The 19,548-nt window shown below is 39.1% G+C and overlaps 1 protein-coding gene across 2 annotated transcripts in view; it reads right to left on the bottom strand.

Moving 5' to 3' along the window:
• Positions 1 to 1,017: 1,017 nt before the first annotated feature.
• LOC134811758 (alpha-mannosidase 2-like) overlaps positions 1,018 to 19,548 on the bottom strand; it is a 53,131-nt gene continuing 34,600 nt past the window's right edge. The window contains exons 1-21 of one of the 2 annotated variants that reach the window (XM_063818803.1): positions 11,343 to 11,456; positions 11,016 to 11,111; positions 10,079 to 10,195; positions 9,891 to 9,936; positions 9,678 to 9,764; positions 8,739 to 8,848; positions 8,291 to 8,584; positions 8,076 to 8,148; positions 7,751 to 7,836; positions 7,560 to 7,654; positions 7,221 to 7,353; positions 6,494 to 6,906; positions 6,087 to 6,315; positions 5,841 to 5,965; positions 5,526 to 5,668; positions 4,760 to 4,882; positions 4,435 to 4,557; positions 3,074 to 3,343; positions 2,702 to 2,966; positions 2,431 to 2,563; positions 1,018 to 1,394 (exon numbers count right to left, since the gene is read on the bottom strand). In XM_063818803.1, coding sequence (XP_063674873.1) covers positions 1,251 to 1,394; positions 2,431 to 2,563; positions 2,702 to 2,966; positions 3,074 to 3,343; positions 4,435 to 4,557; positions 4,760 to 4,882; positions 5,526 to 5,668; positions 5,841 to 5,965; positions 6,087 to 6,315; positions 6,494 to 6,906; positions 7,221 to 7,353; positions 7,560 to 7,654; positions 7,751 to 7,836; positions 8,076 to 8,148; positions 8,291 to 8,584; positions 8,739 to 8,848; positions 9,678 to 9,764; positions 9,891 to 9,936; positions 10,079 to 10,195; positions 11,016 to 11,111; positions 11,343 to 11,438 — 3,201 coding nt within the window. In that variant the 5' untranslated portion in view covers positions 11,439 to 11,456 and the 3' untranslated portion in view covers positions 1,018 to 1,250. Of the gene's footprint in view, positions 1,395 to 2,430; positions 2,564 to 2,701; positions 2,967 to 3,073; positions 3,344 to 4,434; positions 4,558 to 4,759; positions 4,883 to 5,525; positions 5,669 to 5,840; positions 5,966 to 6,086; positions 6,316 to 6,493; positions 6,907 to 7,220; positions 7,354 to 7,559; positions 7,655 to 7,750; positions 7,837 to 8,075; positions 8,149 to 8,290; positions 8,585 to 8,738; positions 8,849 to 9,677; positions 9,765 to 9,890; positions 9,937 to 10,078; positions 10,196 to 11,015; positions 11,112 to 11,342; positions 11,457 to 19,548 lie in introns of those variants that run through there. The other variant, XM_063818805.1, reaches the window with a different exon arrangement.

Genomic DNA, 19,548 nt, shown 5'->3' with positions numbered 1-19,548 from the left:
CGATTGTTTAAGGCTTGGGTTAGGGTTAGGATTGTGGTAAGGGTTATGGATAGCGTCGGGGTTATGGTTAAAGTTAGGGTTGGCATGGGATTAGGGTTTAAGTAAAACCGTTTTGTACGGTTGCAAAACCATTAAAACCAAAGTCACGTGAAATTTTTGGGCGAGCGAATTAGTCATTAGTAAGAGCCGCGCAAACTAGCATTCTTGCTTCGCATTTTTGTTTCGCATCTTCGATCGTTGCTTTGCTTTGCAGAGCAACAATCTCGAAGTCGATGGGTTGACATCGTCAATCAAAGAAAAACTTGACGGATGTTACTCGTCTAAATTTCTTCGAAGTACAAAGTAGCGCGCGCCGCTTTCTTCTCGAAATGGCCCGATGGCAAGTGCTACGAAGTAACGCGCGCCGGGCCAGATCATTAACAATGGTCAAAGGAAAACATGCATTACCACGCATAGCCACGCGGGGTAGTTTGATAAAAAAGGTTTCCATAAAGCTAGAAATCACTAATGCTTTAAGCATGGATTATTTCATATTTCATGCACGAAAACTCATTTAATTTGATGAAGATGATATGTGATCTTACTATCAGACATTACCTGGGGACCTCAGGCTATCGTGTTCATAAACATGAATAGAGATTAGGCGGAATGACAGGCTGAGCGCGGCCCAGTAATATCAGACACTGATCATTTTAACATTTTTACTGCTTAACGACTGCTTTTCTTATCTTACTTCGGAATATGTATATTTTTAGCATGACGTGTCATTCTTTTTGTTAGTTCAGTTCGTTTTCAATTTTTAATCTTAATTTTAATTTTTAGTACGTTTGTCGTTTTACCTAATGCCTAACAATATATCATTTTTTAGCTAGCAGAATGGTTTTCAGAGGGCATTGCCATTAATGAAATGTACTATGATCAATGATGTATGAGCTGGTCCCAAGTCCAGACGCGCCATTTTATTCTTTGTAATTTTCAATAACCCTGTCTAGTCATTAACTACTGATTACTCATTACTGTATAAAATGATTTAAAAATCATTTGCTGAAATAAAAAACGTTAAAAAAAAGAAAAAAAAATTCGGATTTTTGATGGTTTTGAATGCCTTCTAGCGTTCATATTAATGTCCGTTCATAATTATGTCCGTTCATTTAATGTCCGTCCAAATAAATGGGTTGGAAATAATAACTATATTCAGTTATGTAAAATAAAATACCAATAATTTAAATTAATCACTGCACACTAATAGGCTAATTACGAAATGTCACATATTCGGAAGAAAATTCCATAGCTTTAAGATCACTTTTATTGGAGTCATTTTTGTGGTGAAAAGGTGAAAATGGGTGATCCTCCAGTGTAACTGTAACATCGTTCGTGAAAAGTTCCTCAATGGCCTGAAAAAATAAGGATCAACGTATTTTGTACAATGATGTAAAAATTAGCATAAACAATAAATAAAATTAGTAGTCTAACTGACAAACTAGTTGTAAATCGTTCATTCGATTTCAATTTGTTATGTATTTTCTAATATGATAATAAATCACTTTACACTGGACTATCAAGTTCTCTAGATGGCCATGACGCAAAATTTAAAATCATTACCCTTCACTCTGAATCCAATCATAACGGCTAACCCTGACTGCTGACAAAATCATCAAAAGCCATCATGACATGTGATAACTAGTTTCCTTTCTCAGTTTTTTTATATTTTTGTATTCTTTTTTCCTTTCCCTCTCCTCCTTTTTCTCCTCCCAGCTTTTAATCTGTGATGGAAGTGATGGAAGGCTTTTATCCCTACATGGGCTCCCGGCCGTGCGTCCATGTAGGAGCTGTGGGGCCCGAGTGATAGGGTTACAGTGACTGCTAGTAGAGAAAATATGAAGGTTCCACCAGTAGACATAAGTATCGAAAGCAGGGCGTTGGCTCGACCTCCGAGGCGGGGTATCCGTGAGGACCCTGGTCGTAATCAGCTCTGCACTATTTCAGTGTATCCTGACGGCTGAAATCTCGGACACTGCCTACGTACGGGGTAGACAGCCACGGATGATTTTGTCTGTGAGTTTTTCATCACTTCCTGACATGAGCCAGACCTCAGATGGATCCTTCCTATCCCTTTTTCTTTTACTTCCTGTTCATCAGTTACACCCACGATTATAATATGATCAAAACACAAAGCTTTGAAATATGCTGTTTTCTGTTTGAGATTTGAATAACGTTTCTGTAATGTTCCAAATTATATTTTGATTGTTCAAAAATGTGATAAAAACAGTTTTTTCGTCGATAACTCGTCAGCTTGCCGGTGTAGTGGTGTAGTGGTCCTTTTAGCAAAATTACGAAGTTCCATCTGGCATCTTCCAGTGTAGAGTGATCTATTAAGCTCGTTTATCTATATTTTAAGATAGTAAAAAGAATACAATCACAAAAACCTACCGTATCTTGGTAATCGCAGTTGTTCGAGACATCAATATCACAAGTAAATCCTAACTTTCGTCTGATCAGCTGACACGTTTGGTTGTCAACGTAGCGGAGATTAACCAGCTCCTCGTCACAAGGCAATGGTTTCCTAGGTGGGCAGGAGATGTAGGGTGTGGAATGTGTAGTGAGATGTTCAGATACTGAGTCAGAACTTTCTTATAGTTTTTGTCAATTATAATTCCAAGTTTTTTGACAGGACTTACTTTTTATTTAGCTTCTAACTTACATTAGCTGCACGCTGGCAGGAAGGGTTTGTTTACTAAGAGGACGAGACAGAAGGAACGCAGGGTGGAGGAGGGTCTGGAGGGTCCAGTGACTAACTATAGACGGATTCTCCACTCTGTACCCCTCCCCGCGTGCCTGGGTCTCTGATCTAGCTTCCACCAGGATACGGAGGTGAGCGGGAGTGGGGATGTTGTCCTGGATACCCTCCCCTAGTCCTCTACCGTCATCGTGTTTAGATCTCCTGTCTATTATCACTTCTATCCAACCTGCATATATTTAGCACTTTTAAATTATAGTTGGTAGATTCATACTGATATAACCTTAATTTGTAAAGGGGGGGGGGGGGGGGGGGGGGGGGGGGGAGAAGACTCACCCTCAGATAAAGAAGCCACTCCATGCGGTTCTGACCCCAACAAAGAGAGACGAGTTGAAGAATCCTGGATAAAGGCAGTTGAAGGCATGGGGAAGAAGTTGCCCTGTGTCTTGAGCTTACTCTTGTATTTGTGATGCTGAATGGTGTGGCCGTTAAGGTCGGTGTAGATACTATCTCCACTCTTTATATCAGTCTTTAACCTGATCGCCAAGTCTCCGTTATTCTTTAGATCTGACATTATTTCTAAATCCAAATATTCGCTCTCAGACCCTAGGAGAATTAACTTGTTAAATTAACAAATCTAATGAATACTAAAAATAAAATTACTGCAAAAACACCAGACTGGAACGTATGGCACCTTAACCGCTACTAACAAAACTATAATAACATAAACCCGCCACGCAAAGGGTTTATATAACAGATCATCCCGCGCTAGCGGGATGATCTGATAAACACATACGAGTGCGCGCAGCGCACGAGTTTTGTGTTAATATGTAATCCCGAAGCGCCAGCTGAGGGATTACATTTATTTAGCCCTGAGCGTGAAGTGTTTATGGATTATAATTATCTCCGGCGATTTCGACAAGGGATTTATACAGAATACATAGTCTTCATCTTCAAGTCAAATCCAACAGAAACAAGAAAGCACTCTAAAATGTAGTTGAGTCGTTGAACAGGAATTTGGTCAAAGTCATTGAAGTCACGAGCAAATCTGGATGACTGAAGCCAAGAATTAAATTTGTTTAGAGCCCAGTTGTTGACTCTAACTGTACTGTCCGGAACACGATTGGAAAGCAGTTCATCAATCTGAATGTCAAACCGATCTGTCATAGTGGAGCAATAGCTTGAACGTTAGCAGGAACAAGAGCTGGAAGGAGAGCAAGCAAAACAATACTATTTTTAGGGCACGGACAAGGGTAGCTGGCTAGTCGCCAACTTCTCACGCCACGCGTTGGAGAAATTCCAAGAATTAGCTGCTTTGGCAACGTTCCCAGGAATTTGCGTGTAAAAGAAGTGGACGGTTACGATGTTTCATATCACGTGGTGCGCTTTCGTGTCACGTGGTATAGACTCGGCGTATGCTATTGGTGGCACGTGGTACGCACGTGACGCGCCCACGTGATCGCGCGTCTAACTGTTCTACTATTATCGAGTTCTAATCAGCAGTATCATTGATTATTGTAAGTCGGAGAATTGAATGATAAACATCAGTTACGACTAAAAAGCGGGCCGGGTTTATACAAATTTCCGGGGCGGGATGATATCACCTTGAGATGTTTATCTAACAGCGGGCCGGGCTGAGTGATAATATGATCCCGCGTCGAAATCCCGGAGATATTTATAAGTGTATAATAACGAACCCTGATGATGATACACAGTGTAGGTCAGCACGATGGTACTCTCCTGGTATTTAAGGGTAACCATTGCTCTGTCACGCAGAGATCCCTTCACCAATACAATGTCAGCACGTGTCGAGTCCGTCACTGAAAAGTTTATTAAATCAATAAAATTTAAAGGGTAATTCTAAAATAAATAACTACAGTCTATATAAACTCTGTAGTATAACAGAGATTATAAAGAAATATGTCCGTAAAACGCTCGTGACTTTAGATGATTAATTACAGATAACAAGAACAATTAAATATAATTAGAATAATGATAAATAACACATAAACGTAAGCTCACAAAGCTGTGTGGGATCTCCAGTAGGCAGGAACAAGTAGGCCCCACTGAGTGCGGAAGGGTACATTATAACTTCCTGGTTTACATCTACTGTCTTTCCTCTTTTCTCAATAGTCTTTAAACGACCTGAAGTAAATTGTCAGCATGGAGTTTTCTGTACCTAGTGTGTGTGTGTGTGTGTGTGTGTGTGTGTGTGTGTGTGTGTGTGTGTGTGTGTGTGTGTGTGTGTGTGTGTGTGTGTGTGTGTGTGTGTGTGTGTGTGTGTGTGTGTGTGTGTGTGTGTGTGTGTGTGTGTGTGTGTGTGTGTGTGTGCCCCCTCCCCCCATTGGCATTAGTATATAGTATATAACCGACAGTTGAGACCAACTTCAATCGATGTATTTTCGGACGCTGATTCCGAATTACCTCCCTTGACATATATAGGGTTAAAATAATAGGGTTAAAATGCTCTCCTGACGAGACATTGGCGAAAAACTGTCTCGATCACGTGTGATATGACCATATACGGAAGTTAGTCTAATTTCTCATTAAGTACACGAAATGTTAAAGATATTAGAGAATATTTAAGCAGAGGCAGTTTTTTGCACAATCTATATCTTTAACAACATTACAAACGTTTTGGGATTAAAAAAAAACACTTATGCTCCGAAGAAAAGAGTTTGTAGGCTGTAAAACCCCCGCAGTGCAGTGGCCGTTGCCTGTTATTGAACCCCCGAGAAATTGTATTGAATACAAACTAAGTTTCAAAAATAAACGTCAATTAACATACCTGATTTACAGTCTAATTTTATAACGAGTTTATTCTGTCCGAGGACGATATCCTGACAGGTGGGAGATACAGACTTCTCCCCAAATGTGTACATCTTCGCTGTAGTTTTAGTTTTAACTTGTTCGGTATTCTTTAATCGGAATCTGTGTGTTATAGTAATAACAGTTTAATTGGAATCTGATAAAACGTAGGTCCTTTTAGCCGGGGTGTAGGAAGCGGGGGGGGGGGGGGAACTTTAATATTATAATGTAATCTTAGACACTATATTATAGGGGGGGGGGGGGGGGGGGGGGGGGGGGGGGGGTGACTACTTACGTATTAATGGAAACTGATGGAAGCTCTGTCCAAAAGGTGATTAATTTTGATTTAGGATTAAGTTTGCCATACTCAATGTCAGGCTCAACTTGCTGCGGTATTACTTCGCCTCTATTACCCACAACCTGGTGAATAAGTTATACTGGTAAATAACTTGGTCAGTCGTTTTAAGAAAGTTCAGGATATTCTTTTATTTTCAATAAAACAACGTCTAGTGGTAAAAAAAACAAGGTTTTAATCAGTTACCTCCAAATTGAGGTGAGCTTGTACAGCAATGACTTGAGCAGCAGCTGTCCTCCTGGGTATGGTACTGACCACTACAAGTTCTACTTCCTTTTCTAAAACTCTAAACTTTTCCAGTTCTTTAAAAGCGGCCCTTATTCTGATGGGGTTCAGGTCTGTACCTGAGTCTGCCATTATGTGTCTTATTGCTGCTGCTGATAACTCATCACACGCTTTGTACGCTTTGAACAGCCTGGTAATGGTCACTGTCAGAGCCTATCTAACAATCACCTTTAATAAATATCTACAATCTACGATTGTTTTTTGCAACATAATGTGCCTTATTTTCAATTTGAAATAAACGATTATAACATAATAGTAATATATATATTATGTATTATAACAACAGAATGTTACAAATTAAGACAGACCTGCTCCCATAGTCGTCCACGACCCGGGGCTTGGCAGTCCCGGTAATACCATCGTGATGTTGGAATAGGGACAGGGTGTTCCTCGCTCTTGTCAGCTTCTCCACATCCTCCTTCTTCTTCTTCACATCCTCCTTCTTCTTCTTCACATCTTCCCTCGCTCTCTGGAGCGAGAACAGGATCTCAGTTCTCCGGAGTGAAGATTCTAGAACTCTGTCCAGGTTCTTGTTAAAGGGTCGGGTTGTAAAGTATCCACTCCAATAGTGGTCGAACCTGTCCGCGTAGGTGAAGAAGTCCCCGCTGAGGGTTGGGAACTTGTCGGGTTTGTTCTTGATGTGGTCAAAGTAGTCACTTACTGTCCCCCACTTCACTTGTGTGTTAAGTTCGGTGCTGTTGTTTATGTACTCCATTAATGGCTGGGGAGATTAAAATTATTACTCTTATGAAGAAGTGAAAGTTTTAAACTGACAACATCTACAAAAATAAATAACGGCAAGAAGATATTGTTAATGTAAAACCAACATCTGCGTTTATTATACATTGTTACATTTATATACATAACAACAAGAAGATATTGTTAATGTAAAACCAACATCTGCGTTTATTATACATTGTTACAGTTATATACAGACGGCAAGAAGATATTGTTAATTGTAAAACCAACATCTGCGTTTATTATACATTGTTACAGTTATATACATAACGGCAAGAAGATATTGTCAAAACCCACCTTATAGTTGTCGTAAACAGAGTCTAGGTCTCCTTTAATAACATAAGAGAAATCGAACCCCAGCTCAATGAAGACCGCGTTAGCACTGTGTAGAGCTGCTTTCTTTCGCCACTGGTCTAAGATCTTCAGCGACCTTCAGAAGTTGTCTCATTATATCTCACTACTATTTTCAACCATTGTAATTACCATTCTTATATAAATACCAAGATGTTAAATATTATAACAATGAAGGGGGGGGGGGGGGGGGGGGGCAATGAAGGGGTACCTAATGAATATTAACCCCCGACATTATATTGATATAAAAACTAATTACTAAGTGCCCCCCTCCTAAAAAGTTACCTTTCCTTCAGGTTTAAAGGACTGGTTTTATGAAGGAGTCTGTGTGGTCTGAACTTAGGGTTAGTAAACGCAGCGAAGTGGTATTGGTAACAAACCTGCGGGACATTAAGTAAGCAAACATGATTAAATTATGTAAGTAGGTAATAGGTACTCAAAATAAGAAAATATTTAACAGAAAGCTGAAAACTAACGTCCGGCTCAGGTCCACAGGTAGACTGAGAGTTGTATCCAGAAAACGCTCCCAATTCAGTCAATATATCAGTCTCACCACTCGAATCTGGGAAAATGAGTCAAATTAATTATTTTATTATCAGTAAAACTTTACGGTTCCACTAAATCACTCGCTACGGAGTTTTAGTTTTTTGACACAAGGGACCTCGACATATTATGAAAGTAGCATCATTGGATGTATTTTTCCATGCTGATTCTGAAACAGCCACAATGAAATAGGTTTATACATATTTTAGGAGAATTCGTTACAACTAAGAATTTGTTCTAAATTTTGTAAACATTTACCCCAAGATTGTCTCCATTTAAATTCTAGTTGCCTGCTTTCAGCTAAATGTTTTTTAACCGTATAATGCACTCTCTGAAATATGCTCAGCTTTAGTCCGAGCAAATTAAAAATATTTATTATTTCTGAACATAACGACAAATCAAACTAATTAATGATGAAGATGTACTGTATAGTAAAGCAATTTGTTTAAACAAACAAACACTACGATGTGTACCTGAATGTGCATGGCATCTAACCCAAACAGTTTGTTAACTTGAGCCATGAAGGGTGACAGACCAAACGGGTCAATGGCCCACCCTGCTCTAGGTTTAGCATCAGGGAAGTTAGTGTTCAGCCATTGGTGCCCATCCAGCATCTGGTTTAGTATAGCGAAGTAGTGAGTGTTTGCTTCGTCATTCTGTACCCATCCTCCCTGAACAAACTCGAATCTGCCCTCTCGAGCTAGTCGACCCATGTCTTCTCTTACTTTCTCCTTCTGTTCCTCCCACCAAAGCTTGAAAAATGAAACCTGGAAAGTTCGGTAATTTACTTACGAAGCAGCTGCTATTTCTAACAAAATACATCAATAAAACATAGGTCGCAATTGAAGCTGTTGAAAGAGGGTTAAAATAAACGAAGAAGACTATTTTAAATATGCTATTTGGTGGAAACAGGTTAGTAACCTCTGCATAGATGTATTTGAAGTCATCATGTTGCATAGCGAACTGGTAGAAGTTGGTTAGGATATGTCTCACGTTCTGCTCGTAGTACTCTTCATATTGTAACAACCAACCTGGGAGATGCTTTATAGATGATCCCTACTCAACAGGTTAATAACAAATCTATTGTTCAACTTTAGTAAATGATCGAGCGGCCAGGTAATGAGCACCGTAGTTATAGAGGTTAAGGAAGAGAAACAGAAATAGAAAGAGAAAGATAAACATAAAGCAGGACCAACTTACCAGGATCACAATGAGAATGTGGAACTAGAAAGACGGTTAATTCCTCTGAAGTCGGGAGCAACTTACCAGGATCACAATGAGAATGTGGAACTAGAAAGACGGTTAATTCCTCTGAAGTCGGGAGCAACTTACCAGGATCACAATGGGAATGTGGAACTAGAAAAACGGTTAATTCCTCTGAAGTCGGGAGTAACTTACCAGGATCACAATGAGAATGTGGAACTAGAAAGACGGTTAATTCCTCTGAAGTCGGGAGCAACTTACCAGGATCACAATGAGAATGTGGAACTAGAAAGACGGTTAATTCCTCTGAAGTCGGGAGCAACTTACCAGGATCACAATGAGAATGTGGAACTAGAAAGACGGTTAATTCCTCTGAAGTCGGGAGCAACTTACCAGGATCACAATGAAAATGTGGAACTAGAAAGACGGTTAATTCCTCTGAAGTCGGGAGCAACTTACCAGGATCACAATGAGAATGTGGAACTAGAAAGACGGTTAATTCCTCTGAAGTCGGGAGCAACTTACCAGGATCACAATGAGAATGTGGAACTAGAAAGACGGTTAATTCCTTTGAAGTCGGGAGCAACTTACCAGGATCACAATGAGAATGTGGAACTAGAAAGACGGTTAATTCCTCTGAAGTCGGGAGCAACTTACCAGGATCACAATGAGAATGTGGAACTAGAAAGACGGTTAATTCCTCTGAAGTCGGGAGCGGCTTCAACCCAGGATAATGTCCGGTCTCTGATAATAAAACAAACATTATGTTTAACTTAACGTTGAAGACTTTCCGAGATTTGTTTTCTTCAAAAGACGAAATGATCGGGATAGTTATTAGGTTATTACTAGAGTGCAATATTAAAAACGAACCTGGATTTTCAGACCGAAATTCTAGACTTTCTACCAAATCGGACACCTGAAAAAGTTCCTATTTAGAAAATTATAAAATTTACATAAACGCAAAATTTGCTGGTACCAAGATCTCAACGCCAATTCTAACTATGATTCCACTACATGTAGTTACAGTGTTTCAGAGTCAATATGTTAGTTTCTCTGACCTGAAGATCAGCCCCGTTGTCATGGATACCCTTTGAATGAGAACATCTGTTTTTAAGCGTATCTTGTGGAAGTGGAACTGTTGTTGTGCTCTCTTCCTGACTTGAGGTGCTCTCCTCCTGACAGTATCATTTTACAGATCTTATAATAACGTTACAATTTAACAAAATATAAATAATACACTAATCATCGCGCACTGTATAACAGGCGAATTTATTTGAGTTGAATGTTACATTTTTTCCAATCACGGTTTGAATCGTTTTACCTCAGAGTGTAACAGCAGGCACAATAGCAGAGGCAACATGTAAATGCAGTAATATTTTGGAAATGTACAGTTCATCACAGCTGCCCAAAACGTTTTTGTGCGCAGCAAATTTGGAGACAGAAAACAATTAAACTGAACAAGTTGCCAAATTTTCATCCTTTAAGTTTTCAGATTATTCAACAGAATAGTATATTTTAGTTAACACGACAATAAACTAACAAAGTGTCTTGCGTAATCACTCGTAATGTCTTAAACTGTACTCTAGTAGCAGGGAGTAGTTGAGTGTGCACTTAAACTGAGGTTCCTGATCGATTTCATTTAATTTACTCCTTCATAAAATAAAAAATCATAATTTCAAATTTGGACACGAGTCTTGTAACACGCTGTATACGCGAATCTAGCTGAATGTATAATAGTAATACGATTACACTCGGCTGCGCCTCGTGAAATAACTGCTATAAATCGAACTTGGCCTTATTGGCATTATTGTATCAATTTGCACTCGGCTGCGCCTCGCATTGTACGCAGTTAAATAAGCGTCTACAATAGTTATGTCGATATTATCTCATTAGAACGAATAATAATTAGAGTAATAATATAATAGAATAGAATAACAGCCGATGGTGCAAAAAGTGCGGCGATTTCACCGCACTTAAATGTTGCCTCTCTTCTACCTGTTTAGAATTAGAGTGTGCTACAATTTCTACTTTTTCTTCTTCGTAGAAATGAACAGACACTGAATCATCTTCGCCTGATTCTTCTGTGTCCACCTGCAAAATTGAGTAGGTATTATCCACCTTTCACACATTAGATTTAAGCAATACTACTTGGAGGTGCACTACATTTAGTATATAATACTACTAAATTTTAGGAATGCCACAGAATCTGCCCAATACGACCTGTAAGCAGGCGCTCTCAACTTTTCTCAGCTCTAATTTGAATCTAATTACGCTTAATTAATAATTGTAACTGATTTAACACTGTGTATATATAACACCTACCAAATCTGCAGGCGTGTATCCGTAGTGGCGGTAAAGAGCGAGCACTACAAGAATAATCAACACACCAAGACCAGTAGTTCTACGTAACTTTGACATCTTTACCTACACACTACTGCGAGTAGTAGGCAATTAGTAGTATTAGTCAGTAGTAGGGAATTAGTAGTAGTAGTAAGTAGTAGGGAATTAGTAGTAGTAGTAAGTTACTTGTGAGATATCGGTATAAATACGAATCAAATAACACAACTGAATACAGGTGGTGCACTGTGCAAACAGTGTGCACAGGGTGAACAACATGAAATAGTAAGTAAACATTAGATTTGTGGTATACAAGGCAATGATATTGCAGATTCACTGGCAAACAAAGGATCCGACTCTCCTCCCATTTAATTGGACCGCCTCCTTTTGCTCCTTACACTCGCTCTCTGTCTCTAATATTTTAGACAGTTACTTTTCTCGACTTCACTATAATCGTATTTTACTCTTCAGATCCTCCACTGATTTTCACCAATCCATCATTATTAGTTTCTTTTACAGACACCTTGATGTTAAACGACAAAATAGAGACAATACCAGAATTCTTACACATCTATTCACAGAATGCAGTTATCTCAGATATTTCCAAAACAAGATAGGCAACGAACCCAACAGCATATGCAAAAAGTGTGATGAAGACAAGGAAACTACAGCACACTACCTCACAAGCTGTCCAGCATTCTCCATACACAGGAAATACTACCTTGGTAACTATAAAGCAATGAAAGGCATTAGTTTGGTCAAATCAAACGGAACATATGCTATCAGACTTTCAACTGACTAAGGCAGGGTTAAGACAATCTCGACGCTAGCAACGATCCCCTTTTACATAGTTCCACTAAAATGATAATTTAAGATTAAATATGTATAGTAATAGGTAAATAAAGTAAAAATGTAATAAAACGGTAGGGATAAAGTATATTGAAACGTAGTCAACACGTCATAAAACGAACTGGCCCAATAATTAAACTAAATAATAGATCTCCCGCGTAATCTCCCGCGCAATTCTAAGACTCCGATTTGCGCCGTTGCAAAGTTATTATAAAACTAAATTCAACACGTGCAACAAATATATCGCAACAATAGAAATAGATGCCATTAGGTCAAGCTATGGCATTAATATATTTCCACACCCAATACCAAACTTATTCTTTAGCCCATGCCTCTTTACCACAGATAAGTATATTTTACTAAGACGATCCCGTCTAAAACCCAACTCAATTAAATCATCAGTAAATTTCAAAACCCTATCAGAAAAAGCAACAACGTTATTACAAATCCTAGAATATCTCACAACCTGTGAACAGTACGTGCCATATAATACACTACTAGCTTGATTACTCATCAAAGGTTGAAACTTAACCACTTTAAAACCAAACTTATCCCTTTTATCATAAACTCTACAAGAAAACTTCCCCTCTCTATTTATCGAAATATCAAGATCTAATACATTGGCGGCACTATCTACTTCATTTTCCTTATTAAGAGTAAGTGAGTCTGGATATATTAACTTAAAATATTCCTCTAAGTAACCATCAGAGTTAAGGGTAGTAATATCATCTATAAGTCTAAATGTATTATTTAACTTCTTTACAATATAGTATCTATTTTTATACGTACTATCTAGGAAACTGTTCTCAAAATACCAAAGTGTTAAGTTAGCAATATATGGACCAGGGTTGATTCCAATAGGTACACCGATATGTTGCCGATATAAGATCTCTCCTACTTTAAAGTAACAATTATCCAGTATACCATCAGAGAGGATACCTTCCATCACACCTTCTCTATCAGTCTGAGTTCAACAATCAACATACTACAGTTCCTTTCTGTGCTTCAACAAACAACAATAACTACGTCTGAGCATACAACTTTCAAGCCACCTACTAACTACCTATATTTACCTACTAACTACTTACCTAGATGCGATAACGCAACATTTCAATTTTCACGGCCACAAATACATACACACTACACACTACATGCAGCACGTCAGTAGACCATCACACTGCAAATTATGCTAGCTTTACTCTACAAACAAAGATACAGATTAGAACATATGTTAAATTTATGCCATTTTCCCCTAATAAAAATTGGTTGATTATCGCGATAATTCTCGAAAATTCTCGCGATAATCGATAACGATTTTTGGAAAATTATCGCTGATAATATCGCTTGGCAACCCTACTTCTATTTAATTAATGGAATAATTGTTATTGTTAATGGAATAATTACTTTAATTACAAGCACATTGTTTGCAACCAATTTAACTGAGAAGGCTTTTAGTGGTCATCTCCGGTAATTAGACACGTAACGCCACTGTGATCTTCCCTTGAATATGTTAATTTTTCCGGCCTTCTTATCCTTTATATATCCTTCCTTCTGTCAAAATTCATATTTCTAACCATGTTATATCGGGCAATCTTATTTCAAATTCGTATCTGTTACCAGGTATTATACCCGTCATATTCCTGTTACCTCTAATCCTAGTATATGTACCTATACCAAAGTTGCCTATCTAATAAGCTAATACTATTACTACTGTTTGCTAGAGACAGACAGACTATGATATTATTGTTATTATTACAGGGCGTCCCAAAAAAGGCAACCAGGCGATCAGAATTACTAACTCACAAACGGATGATAACGTCATTTATTATTTACAGTGGCTATAGCAACTCATATTTCAAAATATGCTCATTGGAAATTTTATAAGCAAATAAGCAAGGGAAAAATATTAAAGCTAATCTGTCTGTCCGCGTGTAATTTCCGAGCGGCTATATCAAGAAAACGGTAAGAGTTAGGGATTAGGGATCAGGGATGCATTAGCAGGGATGTATTAGCAGGGATGTATTAGCAGGGATGTATTAGCAGGGATGTATTAGCAGGGATGTATTATCAGGGATGTATTAGCAGGAATGTATTAGCATTTAGCAGGGATGTATTATCAGGGATGTATTAGCAGGGATGTATTAGCAGGAATGTATTAGCAGGGATGTATTAGCAGGGATGTATTAGCAGGGATGTATTAGCAGGGATGTATTAGCATTTAGCAGGGATGTATTATCAGGGATGTATTAGCAGGGATGTATTAGCAGGGATGTATTAGCAGGGATGTATTAGCATTTAGCAGGGATGTATTATCAGGGATGTATTAGCAGGGATGTATTAGCAGGAATGTATTAGCAGGGATGTATTAGCAAAGATGTATTAGCAGGGAGCAGGGACAAAAGGAAATCGCGGCATGTACGGAATCGCGATTTTTCCCATTATTTGCGACAAATTTTATGTATAGTTTAATGTATAGCCTGTTAAATTTCGCGGTATCGCGATTTTTGGCCAAAATAATCGCGAAATCCTTTTGACCCTGGCAGGGATGTATTAGCAGGGATGTATTAGCATTTAGCAGGGATGTATTATCAGGGATGTATTAGCAGGGATGTATTAGCAGGGATGTATTAGCAGGGATGTATTAGCATTTAGCAGGGATGTATTATCAGGGATGTATTATCAGGGATGTATTAGCAGGGATGTATTAGCAGGGATGTATTAGCAGGGATGTATTAGCAGGGATGTATTAGCATTTAGCAGGGATGTATTATCAGGGATGTATTAGCAGGGATGTATTAGCAGGGATGTATTATCAGGGATGTATTATCAGGGATGTATTATCAGGGATGTATTAGCAGGAATGTATTAGCAGGGATGTATTATCAGGGATGTATTAACACATGATCTATTCCGTGTACCTATCCTGTTACACATTACACAACTATAATAAAAACAGCACAAATCATCACCATTTACAATAGGTATTCGTTTCAAGTTTAAGCCATTCAATAGAATGCTCTCCAAAATAAAGTCAAGGGAAAGACAGAGAAATATGTGAGACTAATGAAATAGGAATGTTTAACAGCAAAATTAAGGAACCTAATATATACGGACCAGTGGCGCCATCTTAGGGAGGCGCAAAATCGTCGTTTGAATGTGGGACAATTTTGAAAAACTTAACTGCAGAGGTGCTAGCAAAACTGCATGTTTTGCTCTAGAAACAAACTTTTTTAGAGATTTTACCGGCGTATCCTCTAAAATCACCTAATTTGTTCAATTTTAGGGAGGGGCGCCAAAAGGGAAGGGGCGACAACCTAGTGGGCGCATTTTCGGGGGGGGGGGGGGGGGGGGGGGGGGGCGCCAACAGGCAACGTTACGCCACTAATACGGACTAAAGAAAACAAACAGTTAACTAAGTAATTGTACACGAAAAGGCAGACATGTAACATGAGAAACTAGCGTGACACATTCCGCGATCTGTAGGACTTTAATAAGAGAACTTTACATTACATGTTGGGGGTTATAATATGTTCATATGCAAGGTTAATTGTTGTAAACTGAGAGACAAGGTAAACTGAGAGACAAGGTAAACTGAGAGACAAGGTACACTGAGAGACAAGGTAAACTGAGAGACAAGGTAAACTGAGAGAGAAGGTAAACTGAGAGACAAGATAAACTGAGAGACAAGGTGAACTGAGAGACAAGGTAAACTGAGAGACAAGGTAAACTGAGAAACAAGGTAAACTGAGAGACAAGGTAAACTGAGAGACAAGGTAAACTGAGAGACAAGGTAAACTGAGAGACAAGGTAAACTGAGAGACAAGGTAAACTGAGAGACAAGGTAAACTGAGAGACAAGGTAAACTGAGAGACAAGGTAAACTGAGAGACAAGGTAAACTGAGAGACAAGGTAAACTGAGAGACAAGGTAAACTGAGAGACAAGGTAAACTGAGAGACAAGGTAAACTGAGAGACAAGGTAAACTGAGAGACAAGGTAAACTGAGAGACAAGGTAAACTGAGAGACAAGGTAAACTGATGGATTGTCCCCATGACAACTAACTGTATGAGTACAGAGTACTACCTACACCACATTTTCAATTTGAAGAATTCTTAACACAGATAAGTGAAGAATTGTGACATGCAGAACTCAGAAGCAGTGAGAAACGCTGCAGACTACTTGTACTGCGTAATGGAGTTATTATATACATATATATGATACATTTACATTCCTTCTCCCTATATATAGTGCACGCACTGAGACGTGTGAGTAATACTAGAGAGCGAGAAATAATGTACTGGTAGTTAGTGTACACGCAGATAGTACATTATACAACATGCACAGTGGGGAGTGCTGCACAGTGTACACGCAGATAGTACATTATACAACATGCACAGTAGGGAGTGCTGCACAGTGTACACTGTCCGCACCCCCTACTTGGGTCGACAATGGAGTAACTTTTTGGAGTGCATGACGAACACTGAACCCGAGACAGTAGCCACTACAGTAATTATAGCTACATTACTGCTACACTACGCGGTCTCTGATCCGATCAGTTACCATGGTAAAGTGTGCACACTTATACTTGATACTCCCAGATCTTATACTTGACCGCATCTCTTCACTACATCAATCCGGTCACTTTCAACAACTAACGTACGTGGGCACTGGGAATATCCGGGATAAAATAAGCTTACATAAAATGGAATATCAAATACGCTAGAAATTTGTATTATATCGAACATGACTCGATGGGAGAGTGGCAGTATATTATTATTATATTATTACTATTAATATATCATCAGTATATTATTATTATTAGTATATTATTATTAGTAGGTATATTTGACATTTTGACAAAAACCCAAAAATGTGTAGAGTGGACCGCTGCCGCGCTGCCAGTGTCTTTCTTTCCCAAACAAAAGTAAATGAATTAATTTTGAATGACCGTCCGTAAATGCAAAATGATACCGAGAATGAAATCGGTCGCTCGCTTTCCCATTCATTCACGGCTTACAAATTGTAATAAAGTTTCAATTGTGTTTCAATTCAGGTCTCATGAAGTAGTTATTGAGTTCTGATTATTTGATTTTCCCGGTTCGAATTTTGATTCCCTGTTTGGCGAGTTTTTCAGACATTGGTCTACGTACTGCATAATGCATACTGCATACTGCGTACTGCATACTGCGTACTGCATACTGCATACTGCATACTGCGTACTGCATACTGCGTACTGCATACTGTGTACTGTATACTGCGTACTTCATACTGCGTACTGCGTACTGCGTACTGCGTACTGCGTACTGCGTACTGCGTACTGCGTACTGCATACTGCGTACTTTATACTGCATAATGCGTACTGCATACTGCATACTGCATACTGCGCACTGCATACTGCGCACTGCGTACTACATACTGCGTACTGCGTACTGCGTACTTCATACTGCGTACTGCATACTGCGTACTGTATACTGCGTACTTCATACTGCGTACTGCATACTGCGCACTGCGTACTGCGTACTGCATACTGCGTACTGCATACTGCGTACTGCATACTGCATACTGCGTACTGCGTACTGCATACTGCATACTGCGTACTGCGTACTGCGTACTGCATACTGCGTACTGCATATTTTATACTGCATAATGCGTACTGCATACTGCATACTGCATACTGCATACTGCATACTGCATACTGCATACTGCATACTGCATACTGCATACTGCATACTGCATACTGCGCACTGCGTACTGCATACTGCGTACTGCGTACTGCATACTGCGCACTGCGTACTGCATACTGCGTACTGCATACTGCGTACTGCATACTGCGTACTGCATACAATTGTAATAGATTAAAAATAACTACCCGAAGGCAGCTGTACTCGGCAATAAAGATTCAGCTAATTGGACACCTATAACTACCACCCTTATTCCGAAATATTAGGTATCGATCCGAAAGCAAGGAGATTTTACAGCATGTCATGGATATAATTAATTGGAACTTTTTTTGTTGGTTTGACACACAGTATAAATAAACACACAAGGTTCCGGTTGAAATCTTCGTAGAAAAACTACATCATGAGACCTGAATATACGTAAGTCAGAAAACTTTTATGAACTAAAACAGACCAATGTCTGAAAACTCGCCAAACAGGGAATCAAAATTCGAACGGGGAAAATCAAATAATCAGAACTCAATAACTACATCATGAGACCTGAATTGAAACACAATTGAAACAATTGAAACTTTATTACGATTTGTAAGCCGTGAATGAATGGGAAAAGCGAGCGACCGATTTCATTCTCGGTATAAATTTGCATTTGCGGACGGTTATTCAAATTAATATTATTTCCTTTTGTTTGAGAGAGAGATACACTGTTGCGGTCCACTCTACCCATGATTATGGGTTTTGGTCAAATAGAAATGATACACAATTACATCACAAGGGGTCCAGTAAAAACAGGCGCTAGAAATTTCGAGGACAACTGTACAAAGATGATGCTATATTAATATACATTATACAAATTACAAAGCAACAATACTAATTATAGTTCTCTACATATAGCTATATCACACGCTAGAATTTACAGAATGTTGAGGTTTAATTGCTGCTCTGGGACGTGTTTAACTATACTTATAGATCATTTTGTTTTTTTCTCACTAACAGGAAAATTGATTACATGTAATCAATTTTCCTGTTAGTGAGAAAAAAACAAGCAACTACGAATAACATCCTCCAAATTGCACCACTTGAATACTAGTACTAGTACTACGTGACTAATTAAATTCTCTTCAATGTACTACTACTGACCGTAACAAACAAATGAGCTTGAACTTGAATACAGCTATCTAGCACGTGCAATGTGCACGTGCACATTGCACGTGCACATTGCTCCTGTGTAACAAATGTAACTTCGTAGTTCACGGTAATAGAACGAGGAGAAATGAGAAATCAAAATAACGATTGCGCGGCCGGAGTTCAAGAAATGAGCACTTCAAAGGATGATGGGGAGCCGATTGTTCATTGACGATCAGTGGGGCACATGTGACGTCACACCACGTGGCATGATGTTCATTAAGTAGCAAGAGAGCAAGAGCTCCATAAGTGGCTTTATTACCCATTGTCACTGCTCAACTACAGGCTCCCCCTTTACCAGCTAAAAATGCAGCGAATACTGAAAAGTGCACAATCATATTTGTGATGGTGTGAGCTGTGGTGTGCTGTTTGTGATTGATTCAAATAGTCGCGGACTGCAGTGGCGTAACGAAGGGCCCCGCCGACCCCGATGTGCGGCCGGGGGGGGGGGGGGGCGCAATCTTAGGGGGCGCCAAATCGTCG

The sequence above is a fragment of the Bolinopsis microptera genome, chromosome 2 (assembly GCF_026151205.1).
Source record: "Bolinopsis microptera isolate Bmic1 chromosome 2, MBARI_Bmic_1.0, whole genome shotgun sequence".
Lineage (NCBI taxonomy): Eukaryota > Metazoa > Ctenophora > Tentaculata > Lobata > Bolinopsidae > Bolinopsis > Bolinopsis microptera.
Note: the sequence above shows the minus strand (reverse complement) of the source record. Positions and strands in the feature narration are given on the sequence as shown.